Source organism: Rousettus aegyptiacus, unplaced genomic scaffold (genome assembly GCF_014176215.1).
Source record: "Rousettus aegyptiacus isolate mRouAeg1 unplaced genomic scaffold, mRouAeg1.p scaffold_m13_p_7, whole genome shotgun sequence".
NCBI lineage: Eukaryota > Metazoa > Chordata > Mammalia > Chiroptera > Pteropodidae > Rousettus > Rousettus aegyptiacus.
Genome location: NW_023416310.1, coordinates 112,320,392 through 112,340,756, shown reverse-complemented (window position 1 = coordinate 112,340,756; position 20,365 = coordinate 112,320,392). Strand labels below are relative to the sequence as shown.

The 20,365-nt window shown below is 39.1% G+C and overlaps 1 protein-coding gene across 1 annotated transcript; it reads left to right on the top strand.

The window, feature by feature from the left end:
* Positions 1 to 137: 137 nt before the first annotated feature.
* LYG2 (lysozyme g2) lies at positions 138 to 18,080 on the top strand. Its single transcript, XM_036225083.1, is given in 6 exon segments — positions 138 to 180; positions 1,377 to 1,507; positions 14,845 to 14,977; positions 15,687 to 15,883; positions 16,682 to 16,820; positions 17,965 to 18,080. Coding segments are annotated over 6 exon segments (759 nt in total).
* The last annotated feature ends 2,285 nt before the right edge of the window (positions 18,081 to 20,365 follow it).

The following is a 20,365-nucleotide window of genomic DNA, read 5'->3' as shown; positions in this document are numbered from 1 at the left end:
ATAAAATGAATCACATGAAAGAAAGGAAGAATTGCTCTCTGCATTTTGTGGTATGGTGTTGTGCATGTGTAAATTAAGGGCTGTGTCTCTTTCGAGGTCTGTCCATGCAGGTAGGCTATAATGTGGTTTTCACCGAAATGAACCCTATACCTCACCGACCATCACTTCCAGATTTAGCCAGTAAAAACATAGGAAGCTCAGTTACATTTGAATTTCAGTTAAATAACACGTAAGTTTTTAGTATGTCACATGCAATATTTAGAACACGTTTATACTAAAAAATTACTTGTTTATCTGGAATTCAAATTTAATTGGGCATATGGTATTTTACCTGGCAACTCTATCATTGATTTCTTGGATGAAAATAACAGTTTCAAATTTAAATGAAAGTGTTTGATGAAAAAAAGGGTAAGCCCCATCTGCTGGGTAGGCTAGTTTTAGGAGAGGCACTTGTTAACTTTGTAGCATTATCTTAATCTCTGTTATCTAGGTTCACCTCCTTCCCCTTTCTGGACCACAGAACTATCTTAACCCAAGTTCCCCTAACTCAGCTAAATTATTCCCTTCCTTGAGGCATTTAAGTCACTGACAGAACCAGGCCACAGGACAGAAATTCATCAGTTGAAGCTGGCCTCAAGGACACTGACCATGTTCTGTACTGGTAAATTATTTAATTCTAGAGGTTTTATTCTATAAAAGTAATTAATGTCCCACTCTATCAACTGTACACTATTACTACAGAGTGTCATTCTAGAACAATTGTCATTGAAAGCAGAATTTTTTTTGAAGCAACAATATGTGTTCAGCACAATGTGAAGCATATATCAGAGTCTCTGCCCTTGTAAAATTTAGTTGGAGAGAGCAGCCAAATACATGTGTGCATGAGGTACAGTTGCAGGGTCTATACCAGGAGACAGTGCGAAGTCACCTTCGCCATCAGGGGCCCATGGGACTGCTCACAACCAGTGATGCCCTAGACCCTCCTCAGGACCACTTTTTTCTTGGTCTCACCACCCTCTGCCTCCTAAGACCCACTCTCAAGGCTGATGTGGTTAAACAGTTCCCAAGAAGGAGAATGTGACCAAGAAGACCTCACTTCAGACTTGGGTGCCCACAGCAGTGACACATATGTGAAAAGGCGTCCTGACATCACATGCCTGGGGAAGCCTGGGGCAGCTCCCACTGTTCACATGTGTGCCCAGTAACTGGGACTTACTTGTGTCTGAGCTGCTGGTTACTCTCATGCTGAGAAAACGTTCAGCCAAGGAAGGCCAAGGAGGCTGAGATGTTGCAGTGGGTATTCCCGTGGGCCCAGCTGAGTCAGAGGTAAAATGCAAGGGTAATAGTTAAGCAATTATTCACCAGCCCTCCTTGAGTACCTCCTGCCTGCCTGCCGCTATACTGGGAACCACAAAGGCACAGCCCTTGCTCACAATCGCATCTTTTCCAGTTGGGATCCAGATCCAGGTCACTTGGGACACAGCAGGCTGACTTCTCTAAAAAAGAGGTAATTAAAATGTGAGTAGGGGCTCTGGTGATGACCTGAGGCCTGGAGCTCATGCAGGAGGGAAGGGCCATTACTGGGAGCTGAGTCCTCACAGTGGCCCAGAAGAACTGTTTTTATCCCATTGAACAGACAAAAGAGCTGCCGACCAGAGTTGGTAAGACTCTTGCTTAGTCACAGAGCCAGTAAAGGACCGAATCAGAGTCCAAATCCAGCTTTCTTCTATTTCAAAGCCAGTCTTATGTTTAATTTAAAATTTTTCCTATGTGCCACATGCACATGTCGATGATTATTCATGTGTGTATGCGTGTGTGTGCATTTGCGTGCATGTATGTTAGGGGATTAGGATGCCTAGCTACCCCAGATGACCTGAAACTAGTGCGCTTTCTGGGACATGAAACTTTCAATGCAAAGACTGAGAAAGTTAAAGTGGAAAGTCCCAGACAAGTCCACATGAGGTGGTCACCGAGTGTGGTGGCATTATCCTTCCTGAAGGTATCTGAAAATGTTCGAGGGCAGTTTTCTTCTCTCCCTCCCTCCTCCTTACTCTCTTGATTTTGTTATTGCCACAATGCTTCAGATGGGGGTGGAAGTTGGGGTTGGACATTACTGGTATTTTGTGGTGGGGCAAAGAATGCTAAACATTTTGCAATTTGTACTGGGTGTGATGGTGCCACCCAGTGAAGAACACATATACGAAGGGATAGTATTACATATATATAGTGTATATAGTATTTTTAATACTATAGTATTAATTAATTTAATATACATGTTTTAAACCCCTTTATGAGTGAGCCTTTTATCAGCTTTACAACCCAGAAATATTGTTTTTTCAAAGATCAGGAACCATCCCTTTGAAATGCAAACCTCTAAGAAGAAAGTGTCCTGTGTCCCGTGTCCCTGTCACTGTGGGAGTTTAGCCTCTAGGCCTCTGCTTGACATAGAAATAAGAAAATTTTTATTATTCTTCTGATAAAGGTGAATTTAGCATAAACTATGAAAAAATGTTCAACAGAAGACGGTTAACTTCACCTTGAGAACATGTGTATATAATGACTGAAGGCAGAGCGGTGAGAAAGAATTGTAACTTCTTGGCTGTATAATTGGGGTAGACTTTCTTTTGGTCTTTATAATCTCTTTGCAGGCTATTGGCTAAGCTCATGGTATGCTGGCTTATACTTATTCGATAAGAAAACTGCCTTCTATCTTTTCGATGTTTTGTGGAGATTTTTAATTCCTTAATATGAAAAAGGAAGACTATTTGGTTACTGACCACTAAACCCCTCGCTGACAGTCAGCTGGTGACCCAGGGGGAGTCTTAATCAAATCAAAGGTTTTTTTTTTCTTTTTAAAGTGCAAGTTTTTCATCAAGACACCAGAGATTTCTTAATAGAGACTGTGATTTATAGCACACAAAATGGTTATGTCCCATAGTGGAGTTTTGTAGGGAGAAAAATTATACACATGTATTCAATCCACTATCTTTACCTGGAAGCTTGGCTGGAAAAATGTCGGTAAATACATGTTGCTGGAGCCTGAATTGCAAAAGACAAACAAACAAACAAACACCATAGAGAATTTTGGCAGATGGAAGTGGACAGTTGAGCAGGAGCCAGATTATAAACCAGCCTTTTAGTACATGCCAAGGACCAGAGAACTTGGCCTGCAGGTAAAAGGGAATCGCTGAAGGATTTAGAGTCCGGGATAGAATAAGATTTACAGGTTGAAAAAGCCACTCCTGCAGCTGTTTGGGGAGGACAGATAACAGACACACAAGTCTGCAGGCGTGAAGATGGGTGAGGGGGCTATTATTTGCCGGGCTTACTCGACGCAGTGGTACAGGGAATAGAAGGGAAGATGTGTGAAAGAGACTTAGGAGACAGCATGAACATATTGGTCATTGGTTATGTGACAGCTCTTAAAAGTGCACCATCTTATTACCTACAGAAAGAGCTGATCCTAGAAAAAAATTTTAGCTTCAGTCAAGGAACTTTTCTATTAGTGTAAAACTTCAAAAAAGGGTAAACATTCTATTGAGAGTCTAGTGTTTTCCCTGTGAAACAAATTTTCAACCAGCATTCCTAGCTTCTACTGTTTATCTGCACCTAGAACATAACTGGTAGGTTCAAGTGTGGATCACTGCCAGACAGGGTCTAAGCTGCCCTCCTCCTGGTGTGCACACTCTTGCATCATTTCCTCCCAGTGAGTGTGGGAAGGAATGTGACTCGCTTCTAACTAACAGAAGAGATGATAGGATGTCACTTTTGTGATTACATTACATAAGACTGTAACTTCCACTTTGCTAACCAACTCTCTTCCTTGCTGGTCTTGATGAAGCAAGTTGCCATGTTAGGAAAGGCCACATGGCAAAGAACTGAGGGAGGCCTCCAGCAAAAGGTCAGCTAGGAATTGAGGCCCTCATTCTAACCACCCAAAAGAACTGAACCCTACTGATAACCAAGTAAGTGAGTTTGAAAGCAAGTCCTTCCACCTTCAGATGAGATCCGTGTCCCAGTTGAAACCTTGGTTGCACTCTTAGGAGAGATACTGGAGTAGAGAGAGGATCCAAGTTGAGCTGTGCCTAGATTTCTGACCCGCAGAAACTATAAGACAGTAAATGTGTCTGTTTTAAACCACTGAGTTTGTGGCTTAATAGATAACCAATACCACCACTATCAAAATAATGGCCAATATGCCCTACCTCGATGGGTAATCAGTTTTCAGAATAAAGTAGATTTCCTAATTAGACACATCTTGGGGAAATATAGTTGCTTCCCAAACAAATAATCAATTATCTTTAAATGTGAAATTTTTCTGTAACCCTCCCTTTGTTTTTATTATTTTAATTTTAATCAAAGTAATCAAAACACATAGAAAAAGATAGAATTGTGTAAATAAAAAGCAGAAGCATCTCCACTCTATCCCTCTTCACACATCCTTGAATAGAAAATTCTTTTCTATTGTTGCACTGTATTTCATTCCATTACATAAATGTACCATTACTTAATTAATTTCCTAATAGAAGTTTGGGTGATTGATATCTTCCCTTATATTACAGAAATTTGCAAACACACAGGAAAGTTAAAAGCTTTTACAGTAAACACCCATATCCCCACCACCTAGGTTCCACTTTCCTATTTTACTATATACCACTTGCTTTATCACAGATCTATTCAACCATCCATCTTCTATCCACCCATTAATCCATCTATTTCCTTGGGTGCATTTCAGACACATTTTCAGACATCACTATACTTCCTCACAAAGACCAACCTAGATATGACTAACAGGATACCAATATTTGTTCATGTTTCTTTTGGTTATTCTTTTTAGGTAAGATTTACATATAAAGAGATGTACAAATATGAAATGCACCATTTAATGAGTTCTAGCAAGTGCATACTCCTGAATGGCCTAAATGGCAGTCAGGGTAAAGAACTTACCATCACTTTGAAAGTTTTCTCATGCTCTTTCCCAATGTCCTGCCAAAACAACTACTATTTGGATTCTTCATACCACAGATTAATTTTCCTGTTCTAGAATTTCATTTAAATGGAATAAATAGCATACATTCTTTTTGGATAAGGCTTCTCTCACCCAGAAAAATGTTTTAAAAATTCACCTATGTTACCACATTTATCGGTAGTGTATAGCATTTTCTTGATTAATTTTTTAAATTGAAGAAATGATTTAAATTTTTTTCCCCTACCTATTTTCTCCCTCTCCCCTCCTCCCTACCCTCTGGTAACCACTAGTCCATTGTCCATGTCCATGAGTTTCTGTTTGTCCTGCTTATTTGTTGCTTTTAGGTTTATAGCCCATATATAAGTGATATCATGTGATTTTCCACTTTTTCTGTCTGGCTTATTTCACTTAGCATGATTATTTTAAGGTGTATCCATGTTGTTGCAAATGGCAGTATTTCATCTCTTCTTATGGCTGAGTAATATTCCATTGTATATATGTACCACAGTTTCTTTAGCCAATCATCTATTGTAGGACACTTCAGCTGCTTCCAGTCCTGGCCACTGTGAATAATGCTGCTATGAACATAGATGTACGAATATCTTTTCGGATACGAGTTTTCAAGCCTTGGGATAAATATCCAGTAGAGGGATTGATGGATCACATGGTAGATCAATTCTTAGATTTTTGAGGAACCTCCGTATTGTTTTCGATAGTGGCTGTACCTATTTGCAGTCCCATCAGTAGTGTGTGAGGGTTCCTATTTCTCTGTATCCTCTCCAGCATTTTTTATTACTTGTCCTGTTGATTATAGCTATTCTAACAGGTGTGAGATAGTATCTCATTGTGGTTTTGATATGCATTTCCCTCATAACTAGTGAGGTTGATCATCTTTTCATATATTTGTTGGCCATTTGAATGTCCCCTAGGAAGAAGTGTCTGTTAAGGTCCTCTGCTCATTCTTTGATTGGATTGTTTGTTTTGTTGTTGTTGTTGTTGTTATTGAGTCATATGAGTTCTCTGTATATTTTGGATATTAGGCCCTTATCAGAGATGTTGCTTGCGAATATATTTTTCCATTCATATGTTGTCTCTTTACCTTGTTGACAGATTCTTTTGATAAGCAGAAGCTTTTTAGTTTGATGCAGTCTCATTCATTTATTTTAGCTTTACTTCCCTTGCCTTTGAGGTCAAATTCATAAAATCCTCCTTAAGGCCAAGGTCCTTGAGTTTAGTTCCTATGTTTTCTTCTATGCATTTTATTGTTTCAGGTCTTATAATCAGGTCCTCAATCCATTTGGAGTTCATTTTGGTGTGTGGTGATAGACAACAGTCTAGCTTCATTCTTTTGCAGGTGGCTTTCCAGTTTTCCCAGCACCACTGATTGAAGAGGCTTTCCTTTCTCTACTGTATGTTTTTGACTTGTTGAAATTATTTGCCTGTATAAATATGTGTTTACTTCTGGACTCTCGATTCTGTTCCACTGGTCCGTGTGTCTGTTTTGCTACCAATACCATGCTGTTTGATTACTGTCACTTTGTAGCATAATTTGAAGTTGGGCAGAGTGATGCCTCCAGCCTCATTCTTTCTTCTCAGGATGGCTTTGGCAATTTGGGGTCTTTTGTGCTTCCATACAAATCTGATGATTTTTTGTTCTAGTTCTTTAAAAAATGCCGATGAGATTTTGATGGGGATTGCATAAATTTGTATAATGCTTTAGGTAATATGGTCATTTTAACTATGTTGATTTTTCCAATCCAAAAACACAAAATATCTTTCCATTTCGTTGTATCTTCGATTTCTTTTAACAGGGTCTTATAGTTTTCATTATAGAGGTCCATCATGTGTTTCATTAGATTTATTCCCAGGTATTTTATTCTTTTTGTTGCAATTACAAAAGGAATTATTTTTTCCACTTTTTTTCTGACACTTCGTTTTTAGAGTATAGTAAAGCCATGGCTTTTTGAATATTGATTTTGTGTCCAGAAACTTTACTGTATTTGCTTATTGTTTCTCATTGTGTTCCTGTAGAGTCTTTAGAGTTTTCTATATAGAGAATTATGTCATCTGCAAATAGTGAGAGTTTGAATTCTCTGTTTCCTGTTTGGATGCCTTTTATAACTTTCTCTTGCCTGATTGCACTCTCTAGGATCTCCAATGTTATATTGACTAACAGTGGTGATAGTGGACAGTCTTGCCTTGTTTCTGACCTTAGAGGGAAGGTTTTTAGTTTTTCACCATTAAGTATAATGTTGGCTGAGGGCTTGTCATATACGGCCTTTATTATGTTAAGGTATTTTCTTCTATACTGATTTTGTTAAGTGTTTTGATCATAAATGGTGCTGTATCTAGTTGAAGGCTTTTTCTGCATCTATTGATATGATCATATGATTTTTATTTTTAAATTTTTTTATGTGGTATATCACATTAATTGATTTGCATATGTTGAAAAATCCCTGTGCTTTTGGGACAAAGCCCACTCGATCATAGTGTATAATCTTTTTAATATGCTGCTGTATTCAGTTCACTAGTATACTATTTAGGATTTGCATATGTGTTCATGAGAGATATTGGTCTGTAGTTTTCTTTTTGTGTGTGTTATCTTTATCAGGTTTTGGTATCAGGGTGATTGATAGTGGCCTCATGAAATGAGTTGAGAATAATTGCCTCCTCCTTATCTTTTTGGAAGAGTTTGAGGAGAATAGGTATCAAAACTTTGAATGTTTGGTAGAATCCACTGGTGATGCCATCTGGTCCTGGACTTTTACGTTTTGGTAAGTTTTTGATGATTGTTTCAATTTCCATACTGCTGATTGGTCTATTTAGATTTTCCAGTTCTTCTTGATTCAGTCTAGGAGGTTATATTTTTCTAAGTACTGGTCCATTTCTTCTAGGTTATAAAATATGGTGTTATTATGCTTTTTCATAATATTCTTGTATGATCCTTTGTATTTCTGCAGTGTCTGTCGTAATTTCCTTTCTTTCATCCCTGATTTTGTTTATTTGTGTCCTTTCTCTTTTTTCGTGAGTGAGTCTAGCCAGGGGTTTGTCAATTTTATGAACCTTCTCAAAGAATCAGCTCTTTGTTGCATTTATTTTTTCTATTGTTTTTCTGTTTTCAATTTCATTTATTTCTGCTCTAATTTGATGATTTTTTTCCTTCTCCTGTGTTTAGTCTTCATTTGTTCTTCTTTTTCTAGTTTTTAAAGATGAAGTGTTAAGTCGTTTATTTGGGCTCATTCTTATTTTTGGAGGTAGGCCTGTAATGATATGAACTTTCCTATTATGACCAATTTTGCCATGTCCCAAAAGTTTTGATATGTTATACTGTCATTATCATTTGTTTCTATGTATGTCTTAACCTCTCTTTTTATTTCTTCTCTTATCCAGTTATTCTTCAGTAGTATGTTGTTTAATGTCCATGTATTTGTGGTTGTTTCTGCTTTATTTTTACAGCTGATCTCTAGTTTCAAAGCATTATGATCAGAGAATATGGTTAGTATGATTTCAACCCTATTCTATTTGTTGAGGCTCTCTATGTCCCAGTATGTGGTTAATCCTTAAGAATGTTCCATATGCACTAGAGAAGAATGTATAAGAAGCTGTTTTGGGATGAAAGACTCTGTAAATGTCGACTATGTCCAGTTGGTCTAATGTATCATTTAAGGATGTTATTTCCTTATTGATTTTCTTTTTAGATGATTTGTCCAAATCTGACAGTGGGGTGTTTAGGTCCCCTACTACTATAGTGTTTTGGTCTGTTTCTCCCCTTAGTTTTGTTAGTAATTGCTTTATATATTTCGGGGCTCCCTGATTGGGAGCATAGATCTTAATAAGTATTATGTTTTCTTGGTGCATGATTCCTTTTATCATTATGAAGTGTCCCTCAGTATCTTTCTTTACCTTTTTCATTTTGAAGTCTATTTTATCCAATATTAGTACTGCTACTCCCACTTTTCTCTAAATGCCATTTGCTTGAAATATCATTTTCCACCCTTTCACTTGGAGTATATATTTGTCTTTGGAACTGAGATGTGTCTCCTGGAGGCAGCATATGGTTGGGTTTTGTTTTTTGATCCATTCTGCAACTCTGTGCCTCTTTCTTGGTGAGTTCAGTCCATTTACATTTAGGAGGATTATTGAAATATGAGGTCTTCTTATAGCCATTTTATCTTTTGCTTTCTGGTAGCCTAGTGTTTCCGTTGCTTTCTTGTCCTTGAGTTTATGTTTTCTTTATTTTGTTTGGCTTTTGTGTGTTTTCACTCTGGTCCTTCTTGTTTTATGTTATATACTTTGGTTATGAATCTTTGGTGTGTGGTTACCATTATGAATATGTAAAGGATAGTTATATATATACACACACACACACACACACACACACACATATATATATATACATACAGTCATTCCTTTATACATATATATATGTATATATATGTGTATATATATACATATACATACAGTCACTCCTTTTCTTCTGCGTGAACCTTATCTCCATTCCCCTTGAGAATGTGAATCTTTGAATCCTTCCCTTTTCAGTCATCATTGTTTCAATTTGTCCTTATGTGTGCTGAACGTTCATTACTATCTTGTTGTAGCAATTCTCTTTTTATTGTTTAAGCTTATAATGCCCTTTTCTTAGTAAGGGTTGCAGTTCTCTGCTTCTATTTGCCTGCTAGTCACCTTACTCCTAATTATGGTTTTTTTTTTTATCATTTTGTTTTAGGTGAGTTGACCCCTTTCAGTATTTCCTGTAGTGCAGGCCTCATAGTGGAGAATTCCTTTAATTTTTGTATGTCTGGAAAGTCTTAATTTCTCCTTCATATCTGAAGGAGAACTTAGCTGGATCTATTATTCTTGGCTGGTATTTCCTTTCATTTAATAGTTTAAATATTTGATTCCACTCCTTCCTGGCTTTCAAGGTTTATGCTGAGAAGTCTTATGATAATCTAATGGGTTTCCTTTATAACTTCCTGTTTTCTTCTCCCTGGCTGCCTTGAGAATTCTATCTTTGTTATTGATTTTTGATAATTTTAATACTATGTGTCTTGGTGAAGGCCTTTTTGGGTTGAGGTAATTGGGTGTTCTACTGACTTCTTGAATTCCAAGCTCCAGCTCATTCCTTAGATTTGGGAAATTCTCATCAACTATTTGTCTGAAAATGATTTCTAGTCCCTGCTCCTTTTCCTCACCTTCAGTAATGCCCATTATTATGTTTCCTCTCCCGATGGTATCAGCTAATTTTTGTATTTCTCTTTCATTATTTTTCTTTCTTCAGTTTCTCTCTTCTTCCTTCTGATTTATTTCTAGATTTCTGTCTTTAATATCACTGATTCTTTCCTCCATTTGGTTGACTCTATTTCTCAAGCTTGCCATTTCAGTTTTCAACTCTTGCAGTGTGTTCTTTATCTCCAGAAGGTCTATTCTGTTCTTTTTGAGGATTTCAATCTCCTTGCTAAAGAAATTCTGCTCATATAGTTGTATTTTCCAATTCCTGAAATTGTTAATATGATTCGTTTTGGATCTCATTAAGTTTTTTTCAGAAGTACCATCCTGAATTCTTTGTCATTTAAGTTGCATATTTCCATATCTATAAGCTTATTTTCTGGAGATTTTTCTCTTTCTTTCTGAGATGACTTGTCACCTTGGTTGTTCATGGTGTTTAATGGACTATTTCTCCACCTGGGCATTAATGGAAGTGTATTCTGCTTCCCCCCCCCCCCCCAGAAAGAAAATTTATTATATAAAGGTCTCTCTTTAGCCTATTGCAAAGAAAGGGCTTTTCTTTTGGTTTCCAGTAGGTGGCATCTAAGCCTCTTGGATCCCTGCTGTGTATAAAGCCTTAATAATGCCTTTTTTTTTTTCTTGTAGAATCTTAATCATGTTCACTACTCTCAGTCTAAGTCCCTGTCAGTGTTAGCGACCTTTTCGGTAGCGTTTGCTCAGACTCTCCTGGGGCTCCATGGTGTTCAGTCTTGGAGATTATGGGGGAAGGGGCCATCTGGGTTGGGGGACGGAAGCTGTTGCTCACCTCTGTTTTGCAACTGCAGCTGGTAAATGTCAACTGTTTTTTCTCTGCCATCCTACTTCTCTGCTTTCTGCCCTGATGACTGGGCCCTGCCTCCGGCCATGTGAGGCTCACAGCACTCCCAGGCAGGGTTATTCAGGGAACTTGCTGCATCTTCTCCCCTCCTTCTCCTCCTCCTCCAGATAGCTCTGGTGGCTGCGAGAGGCAGCTTCTTTATTTCCTCTAGTCCACCGCCCGACACCTGGGGTTCTCACCTGTGGTAGCTTTTATGCTCAGATCCCACGCTCAGACATGCTGGTGTAGTTTGGTTGTTGTTTTTTTTGTTGTTGTTGAGTTTTAGATGTTCAGCTTATTATTGTTTCAAGGGGAGAGATCTGAATAAGTCTCTCACTCTGCTATGTTTCTCCAAACTCTCTGATGCCAGAAGAAGCCTGGAAGGGCAGCCACCATTTAGCCTTAGTTCCCTTCCCCTCTTTTTTTAAGGCAACAACCAACTTTACTAAAATATTTACTAAAGTATATTTTATTTTTCCTTCATTTATTTTTTGTAGTCTTTGCTGGATATATTGCTCTTCTTTTTTTGAGAACTTCATCTAAAATTTTCCAGTGTGAGTTTTTGAGGCATATATTCTGAGGCCATAACTGCATAAGGATTTTTTTAAAATCATACCCACATATTTGACTGGATCTAAAATCATATGTACTAAAGTTATTTTCTGTCAATATTCTTTATATTAAGTTTAATATTAATATTCTTAAATTACACTATGTTGCATATATGTGGGAATTTGTCCTATTTCCTTCTTTTCAGTCTCTGAGCCCTTTCTATTTGAGACTCATCACTTTTTTAATTCTAAAAAATTAATATTTACTATTCATTCAAATAAGTCCTTTTCTTCATTTTTATTTTCTCTCTCTTTATGGGACACCTGCTACATAGATTAATACCTGGATAATACTTCTGTTTCTATCCATTGTATCTCTTCATTTTTCATTAAATTTAAAATTAAGCTAATTTAAAATTATTCAGTCTCTGCTAATATTTTTGCTTTTGATGGAAGCTATTTGTTTTCCTTTTGAAGTGCTTCTGCTCCTCAAATATCTCATCATTTTAGCCTGAGTCCGTTTGCCACTGGATGCTGTCTTGTAGGCAGCTGTGAGAGTACAGACCTCTCAGTGTCAACCCCCATGGGTGCTGAGCTCAGGCAGGGGTGGGAGCACCCCAGGAAGAGTCAGGGCACCAGCTGGTCATTGGTTCTGGGAGGGAGTGATTGTGGAGGGGGGTTACTCATTCCTACCTTTTCCTTCAAAGCATAGGGTTTCTGTGCTGGTGTGATAGGACCCCTGGACCAGGCTGTCGGCCCAGATAGGCACTGTTTATTCTAAAGTAATGAGAATGGTGGTGAGGCAACATCAAAACTCCAATAGTTGTCTCCTATTTTAGCCCCTTAAGTAGGTTCTGGTACCAGTTCCAATGTTGCAGTGGTGGAGAGGTTCCTCCACACTAACAAGAGATTCTCTGAACAGCAGCTGGGTGTCTTACAGTTCAACTCAATCCTGAAACCATTTTCTGAGAGCATCAGATTCCATTGGATAAAGGTTCAGTCCTGTAAAACTGCCTCTCACTTCAGACACCAGTCACGAGACTAGGTTGTCACCTGTGCTTTTGACTGACTGGCTACATATTGGAAGTTACCATGACCCCCTCCTAAAATATGGTTGGTTTGCGACAGCGACTCACAGAACTCAGAGAAACATTATACTTAACGGATCTCTAGTCTCCTGTAAAAGGATGTAAGTCAAGAACAGCTGGTGGAAGAAATGCAAAAGGCAAGGCATGGGGATGGGTTTCAGAGTTTTCATGCCCACTCCAGACATGCCATGCCACTCTCCTCAAATATCCTCATGTTCACAATCAGGAAAGGAGTTTTCTGAACAATGTTCTCTTGGGTTGTTAAGGTCTCCTTTCATAAACATGATTGATTAAATGATTGGCCACTGGTGATTGATCCAATTTCCAGCCCTTCTCCTTTCTCTGGAGGTCAGGGAGTAGGAAAAATTTCCAGCTCTTCAATCACATGGTTGGTTCACCTGGCAAACAGCCTTGAATGCTTCCAAAAGTCACATCATTAACATAACAGAATTCTTTATCGCTTAGGAATTCCAAGGGTTTAGCTCTGTGCTAGAAATAGGAAGACCAAATGGATATTTATCATAAATAATAGTATCACACCCCTGCAATTTGCCTGGCTGCCTCTTGTGCAGGCCACACTGACATTCCTACCAGTAAAACACAGGCCCCACCCTGCCCAGGGGTATCTCATAGTCTCCTCACTTTTGTTTACCTCTATAGATCTTCAGAGCTTGACTTAGGATGGAGAACCATCAATTTTGCTATACCAGTATCTCTGTCTTACTGTCTGTGGTCTTTCTTTTTATTTTAAAGTAACAAGTGTATGTGGTTTAAAAGTGTTGACAAAAAAGTCCAAACCTATAGAAAATTTTATAAGAGTTTATTTGAGCCAATAAATGAAAACTGTCACTGGCAATGGCCCATACGTTCATGAGGGCTACCTTGGAGCACCTGGATGCATGCAGAACCCTTGTTAAAGAGTGGCCCCAACTACAGCATTGGCAGTGGTGGTAGAACAGATCCCTTGAAGGGGAATCTGTTACAGAGAGGCAGGAGGACAGAAGTGAACACAGTGAGGTAGTGCAGGGGCCAGCTTTGGGAAGATGTGTTCATTCAACTTTGGGGAGTCCAGGAAATTGTTTGACTCAGGGCCTTTGTCTCCTGCTCAGTCTTCTTCACACCTTTCTTCACTGGATGGATGTGTGGAAGAACTGTGCATAGTCTCAGAAACTTATCACTCATGTGGAAGGATCCACGTCACACTCCTCGTCTCCTCTTGGATATATGCTTTGCCTTTTTCAAGACCATACCTTTCATTTCCTGTTCTTGGGTGGAGACATGTACTTCATCTCTTCCTTTGGACATAAGCGTGAAGAAAGATACTCTATCCTTGAAGAAATTTTTTTTTCTGGCCAAATTATTTTTTCCCATTTCCTCAGAAAGTTTGGGCAACCAGCAGCCATGTGGTTACTCCCTGGCTTTGTACTGGCCTCCCAGAGCATCTAGTCACTCTTGGATCTCTTCGTTGGAGGAAGAATTGGAGCAAGGGGCCAAGTTCACCCTTCAAGATCATGTGACATATTGACGTGGGGATTATGTGGCAATGGAATGAGGAACAAGCAGAAGGCTCAGCACTTCCGGCAAACAACCAATTGGGGAATGAGAGCTGCCAGTATTTCTTGTTTATCTTTTTAAAGATAATTATCCGTTTATTGTTCTCAAATTTAGAAATTACTTCATAGCAACATGATAGAAAATGAATATTTTAAGTTAATGGTATCCTTCTTTCTTAAGTTGTCATGGCACCCTTCTCTCTTTCCTTCCTAAACAAAGTCAATTGTTAATACAGATGTTTATATCCTCCGAAGTATTTGTGCCAGAAGTATCTTAAAATTTCTCTCAAAGTTTCTGCTTAGAATTGCAGTGGCAATTTTAATTATGATCTAGATCATAATGTTTTTGACAAGACCTGACTTTCATCATATTTTGCACAATGTTTAGAATTAAGTGCTATATTAAATTTTTTTTTTAAGGTTTGAGTAGAGTGGAAAAAGGGAATCTTCTGTTTTGTCTTGGGAGCCATTCTGGGGGTCTTGGGGAGCGACCTGGGGATGGTTACGTTTATGACTTCACCTTTGGTTAAATAAAGTTCATTACAGCAACTCAAGCAGTATTTTCCCACAAGCTTCATGTGAATTTTCATTCTATCCTTAGGCACTATCCTTGTTCCCTTTCCCTTGCTCAATGAACCCCCACCTGCATCCCTGTCTGTATGGCTGCTATGACGGCATCATGAATATGGAGATCTCTGGTGCCACTTGTGATATAACCAGGTTAATTAACTACGGTAAGTGAAAAGCAAAGCAAACATTTAGATTTTCCCCTTTCATCACTTTCAGGTTCTTTCTTAGGAAGTAGCCTCATTTAGAAAAGGTATAATCATTATTATAGCAATAATGTCAAAATTAAAAATGAGGAGAAAACAGAACCTTGATAAACCTAACAAACTCCTTCTTTTCATTTTTCCCCTATTTTTGCCAAACTTTGCCCGGACATGTTTATTTCTATATATTGAAATGATTACTCAATAAAATATTAAATTCTGGCTTTGCTTTTGTTTGTTGTTATGTTAATTTCATGTCAGAGCATGGACAAGGTTTTAGGCAAGCCTTTTGTTCTTTGTATGTCCTCACTTTTGTAACTCTGTTCTAAAGTCATCCTCTTGTTAGTGCAGTATTAGTGTCATAGCTGGAAGTGACAATAAAGTCACCTCATCCTACTTCCCCAATTTACAGACCAGAAAACAGGCTCAGTAAGAAGGAGAGGCTTTCCAAGGGCCTGGAGCTAAGTAGTGGCAGGAAACGAAAGAACAAGAAAGAGAGCAGAAGGGGTACCCATCTGGGGTTATGGATCTTTCTAGGTTTATGCAGAGATCAAGAAATGTCCTAGAGTGACCGTCTCAAGCTGTGGGCCATGGTCATGGGCTGTGGCTAACTTATTAAACTTTGAAAAAGTGTTCTCTTCTGGAGTCAGTAGTTTCTTTTCTATTGACTCAGGGATCCAAGGTTCTGAAATTTTTACTGAGATGGACTTGAGGGCGTTGAAGCCTTACCAGGCTCTGATCAAAGAAGTGGGGCTGAGGCACTGAGTGGACCCAGCACTTACTGCAGCTCTCATCTCCAGAGAAAGCCATGGCAGAGCTGTCCTGCAAGATGGCTGAGATCACTGGGGACTTAAATTTGGCCTGATGCAGGTACTTAGCTAGGAACTTCCGTCAGCTTCATCCTTCCTTGCAGAAGCTCAGCCCAAACTGGAAGCCATCTGCAATACTTCCAGGCTTCAAAACACCCTGGCACATTAGTTAGCACAATTTGTTTGGGGATTACCAAAATACATCTTCAGTACCTTATTGGAATGTTATCAGTTATTGAATATCTTTTAAAAAGTATTTTATGAGTTTCATCGCTAGTTTGCAATAAATAATATGCAATGTACTTACATTGAAAAAATCCCATAAAGGACACCATTATTTCAGGTGTCTTTTTGGGGTTGACAAAGTAGTCAATTTCATCCATGTGGATCAAGACACTAATATTAAGCCCTAATTGAACCAACTTGTTCTTTAGGCAAATTGGAGAAAGGGGATTCAAATTATCTGGCTATTTGCTTCTAGGTTCTATTTTACATTGTTTATAGAAACCCAGACTTTTTAGCCTTTCCAGTTAGAAACAAATTTTTTATTTTCAATTGCAAATATCTAGACTTAAGTTCTAATTCATTGTTTCGAAACAACTTTTTCTTTTATTTATGCAAATATGCGTGTCTGCTAGAGTGCTTAATTAAAACTATGCCACCACCACTTCTCCCAAATCTTCCTTTGTTTCTCTAAATCTCTTTACGTGAAAGAAAGGGCTGTGGACTTGTTTCTGTGGGGATAAGAAGGGAGCCATGGCCAGCTTCTAAAGACTTGAACATGAAAAGGAGAAATCAGGAACAGCAGAAAAGTGTGTTGCTTCATTCAGATGCTGATATGATTATCTGAATTTTCTAGCTAGATAAAAATATTCATCACCCTGTTGGAACCTGGGACAGCATAGAACACCTTCTGCAGGCTGTTGGGATTGTAACAGACAGAGTTAAGGTAATTCAGGAAAAATTCTCCATGTGGAGTGTGGCTCAATACCTCAAAGGTAGGCCATATGTGCTGGGCCTCTTTGGGAGTGATCCCACTGGGTCAGCAAGGGCCTGGGAAGAGCTGTCGAAAGTCCTCTCAGAAACCCTGAGTCACTGAGTGGTCTTCCTCCCCAACTTTTATTTCCCTTCTGCTAGATGTTGGGGTTCTCACTGTACCTCTCATTGGTTACTGAGCAACTGAGTGTTACCCCAAGAGTTAATGCAGTAGTGGAACATGTTTGCCTTCCTCTGAGTGGCTTTTTCCTGATGCAAGAAGCTGTGAGTCAGTTTCTAAATTGTCTGAGCAAATTTTTAACCTGTGAGCATTCTCAATGACATCAGGACTTTATGTACCATGATATGCCCAAGTGGAGAGCTCCGCCTAGCGGATGACAGACACCCTCAAACTCACCATCTCCAAGACAGAATTAAAGCACAAGCCTCCTGCTAAAAATCTGCTCTTTCTTCTACATTTTCTGTGTCTGTGAAGGCACCGTAAATAGCCAGTCCTTCCAGCCAGAATACCAGATTGCTTCCTTAGGCTCTCTGGCTCCTACTCTCTTAACATTCAACCATACCAGTTCTTATTACGTCTACCTCCTATAGGCCTAGGTATGTGAATACTTCTCTCCTTCCACAGCTTATGGCCTTAATTTAGAATAAACAAGATTAAGATTCTAGGGTATAACACATATATGCACACGCACATTGCACACTTATCCCTACAAAGAAATGATTCTGTCTTGGGTACCATTGTGCACCTTGCACTCAGTGTGGCATCCACCCTGGTACATAGTAGGCACTTAAAAACATTTATTGAATGAGTGAATACATGGATTACTGAATGACTGAGGGAATGTTACAACCATTCTTGGACTGAGCATTTGCTGGGGACATAGTTTTGCAGTCCTGGACTACAGAAGAAGCAAATCTGACCTTTGCAGCAAGAAAAACAAAAGACTTTTAGAAAGAGAGAGAGAAGGAAAGCAATCTGGAATTTTCCTGGTGATGGTTGGGGAAGTCAGTCCTTTAGGGAGGGGAGGGAGGAGAAAGGGAGGATCTGGGATTGCCCGCTTTTGAGGATCTGCCTGGAAGGCTGACATCTTGGGATTGCTCATATTTTATTTTTGCTGAAAGCTAGACCTCTGTGTTTCATTTCAGGTGGCCTTTTGGCCTTTAAGTCAGGAATTGAAGCCATTGTCACTCCTGTGGACACAGAGACTTACTTGGTCAATGACCTCACCTGAGCTAAATTTTATAAAAGACATGGTTTCTAGGCAGAGCTCTATGAGTGGGCCAGGATGGCCAGTGCTCAGATGGCTCCTCTCTGAGGGTTAGACATGGTTGTGTTGTACCCCCACCCCCACACGACCTCCCTTAATGTCAACATCCCTCACCATAGTGATGTGTTTGATGTAATCGATGAACCTGCAATGACGTTTCGTCATCCAAAGTCCACAGTTTACATTAGGTTCACTCTTGGTGTCGTATATTCTGTATTTTGACAAATGTATAAGGACATGTATACATCGTTATAATATTACACGGAGTAGATTCACTGCCCTAAAAATCCTGTTTGGCCTGTTCATCTTTTCCTTTCTTCATCCCGTCAGTCACTGATTACTTTATTGTCTTGATAGTTTTGCCTTTTCCAGAATGTCATACTTAGAATCATACAATGTGTGATTGACTTCCTTCACTTAGTAATATGCATTTAAGGAACCCTCTTTTTTCCTCTCGAATCTTGACTCCACTCTCACAAGACATTTTTGCTAAATCCCACTTTAATTATGGCCATGTCCTTACTTGATAGCAAAGCATGTCAGGACTCTTTAATGTGTTGTCAGTTTTACAGGGACTCCTGTAATGGTCGGGACATTTGTTTCTAAAGCATTTCAAAGTCACAACATATACCTATCTTATCAATATATTTACTTTTGTTAGTTGTTGGATGTGTGAATGGATACAATTTGAAGAAAGCTTATATTTCAAGGGCAAATTTGAGTCTGAAAACAAAGCCTGACTGGCAGTTTTTAGTTCAACATTCTAAGTATAAAATATCTACATACACAATTAAATTGGTCATCTAAGTCTTTAGGTCTCTGCAGGATATGGATAGCATCCTGAGGCAAGCAATTATGGGCTGTTTCTTTTGTGGGTGAGGAAAGGAGGTGGTTGGGTCGAGTGTTGCAGTATGGAACAATAATGTGTGAAGGAAAAGTAACATGTCATAGGTTAGGTGACTAGCTCAAAAATGCTAAGGGTTTATTGTCAAAGTCTATACAGCACAGCATGAATAAGCACTTAGTGGAGACCCTACAATTACATCAACTGAAGTTTTCACTTTTGCCGTTGCTGCTATAGTTCTTAACAAGGTGGATATATATGTCTTCATTACTGAGTATAATGAAAGATGGAGTAAGCAGTAAGGTTCTAATGGCTTCCATTTAATGCAATTGGTTCCTTAATGCCTGTTCAAATACATAATAAAAAGAAGGGGAAGGTGAGGGGAGGACTTGTGAATCTAGAAAAATGGAAATGGAAAATCTTTTGGAAAATATCGCACCAGTCTTTGTATCTAAACAGGACTGTTTCCTTTAACTTGAAAAACATATATTTATTGAAAATATTTAATAGACTACTTATTAAGCTAGTTGGATCAATTCCCTTTTTGTCAGGTTTAATATTTAGCTTGCCAGACAAACTCTCATAAGAATTTTGAATTTAAGTTTGGAGAATTTTCAGTCAAACCTAATAATTCTTATTGTTGTTACTTTTATGTGGTGAACACAAAATCTTTGTGTTATCCGATGGCCACTTTAGAAAATGCACAGGTAGCTTAGCTATAAAATACATCTTAATAATTTTACTATTTTAAATTTTGGAATGGAGGAGGGTCACGATGGCGGAGGAGGCAGACGCTGTGCTGCCTCCCCTCACACCCTTATCAAAATTGCAACTAAACTACAAAACAACTATTAGTAGGAGTTGCCTGAAGTCTAGCTGAATAGAAGTCCTACAGAGGTACACACAGAACAGTCCACATTAAGACTGGTAGGAGGGGCAGAGATGTGAAATGGGTTGGGCCCACACCTGCGTGTGGAGGTTGAGAATCAGGAAATATCTCAGCTGTGGAGGTTCCTCTGGAGGAGAAAGGGGTCCCGTCCCCAGCCTAGGCTCCCCAGTCTGGGGTATCAGTGCAGGGAAGAGAAAATCAGCAGAGATTGTGGCTGAGAGAGGTGGATGGCTGCAGTAGGCACAGAATTTCCTCTTAAGGGCCCGTGCAGACTCACTGCTGATAGACTCACTCACTCTGAGCTCCAGCACTGGAACAGTGGCTCAAAAAGTGCTAGGGACACACAGGAAGGAGCTGAATGGTATAGCTTCAGGGCGAGAGCTGGAAGTGGCCTTCTCCTGGACCCAAGTGCTGGCAGAGGCCATCATTCCTTTGTTGAGCCCTCTGGCTTGGCATGCAGACCCAGGCAAACTGCTCCCAGTGTCTTTTCCATACAAACTGCCTATCTTGGCTCATGTCATGGACTTTCCTAAAATCTTTCTAAGG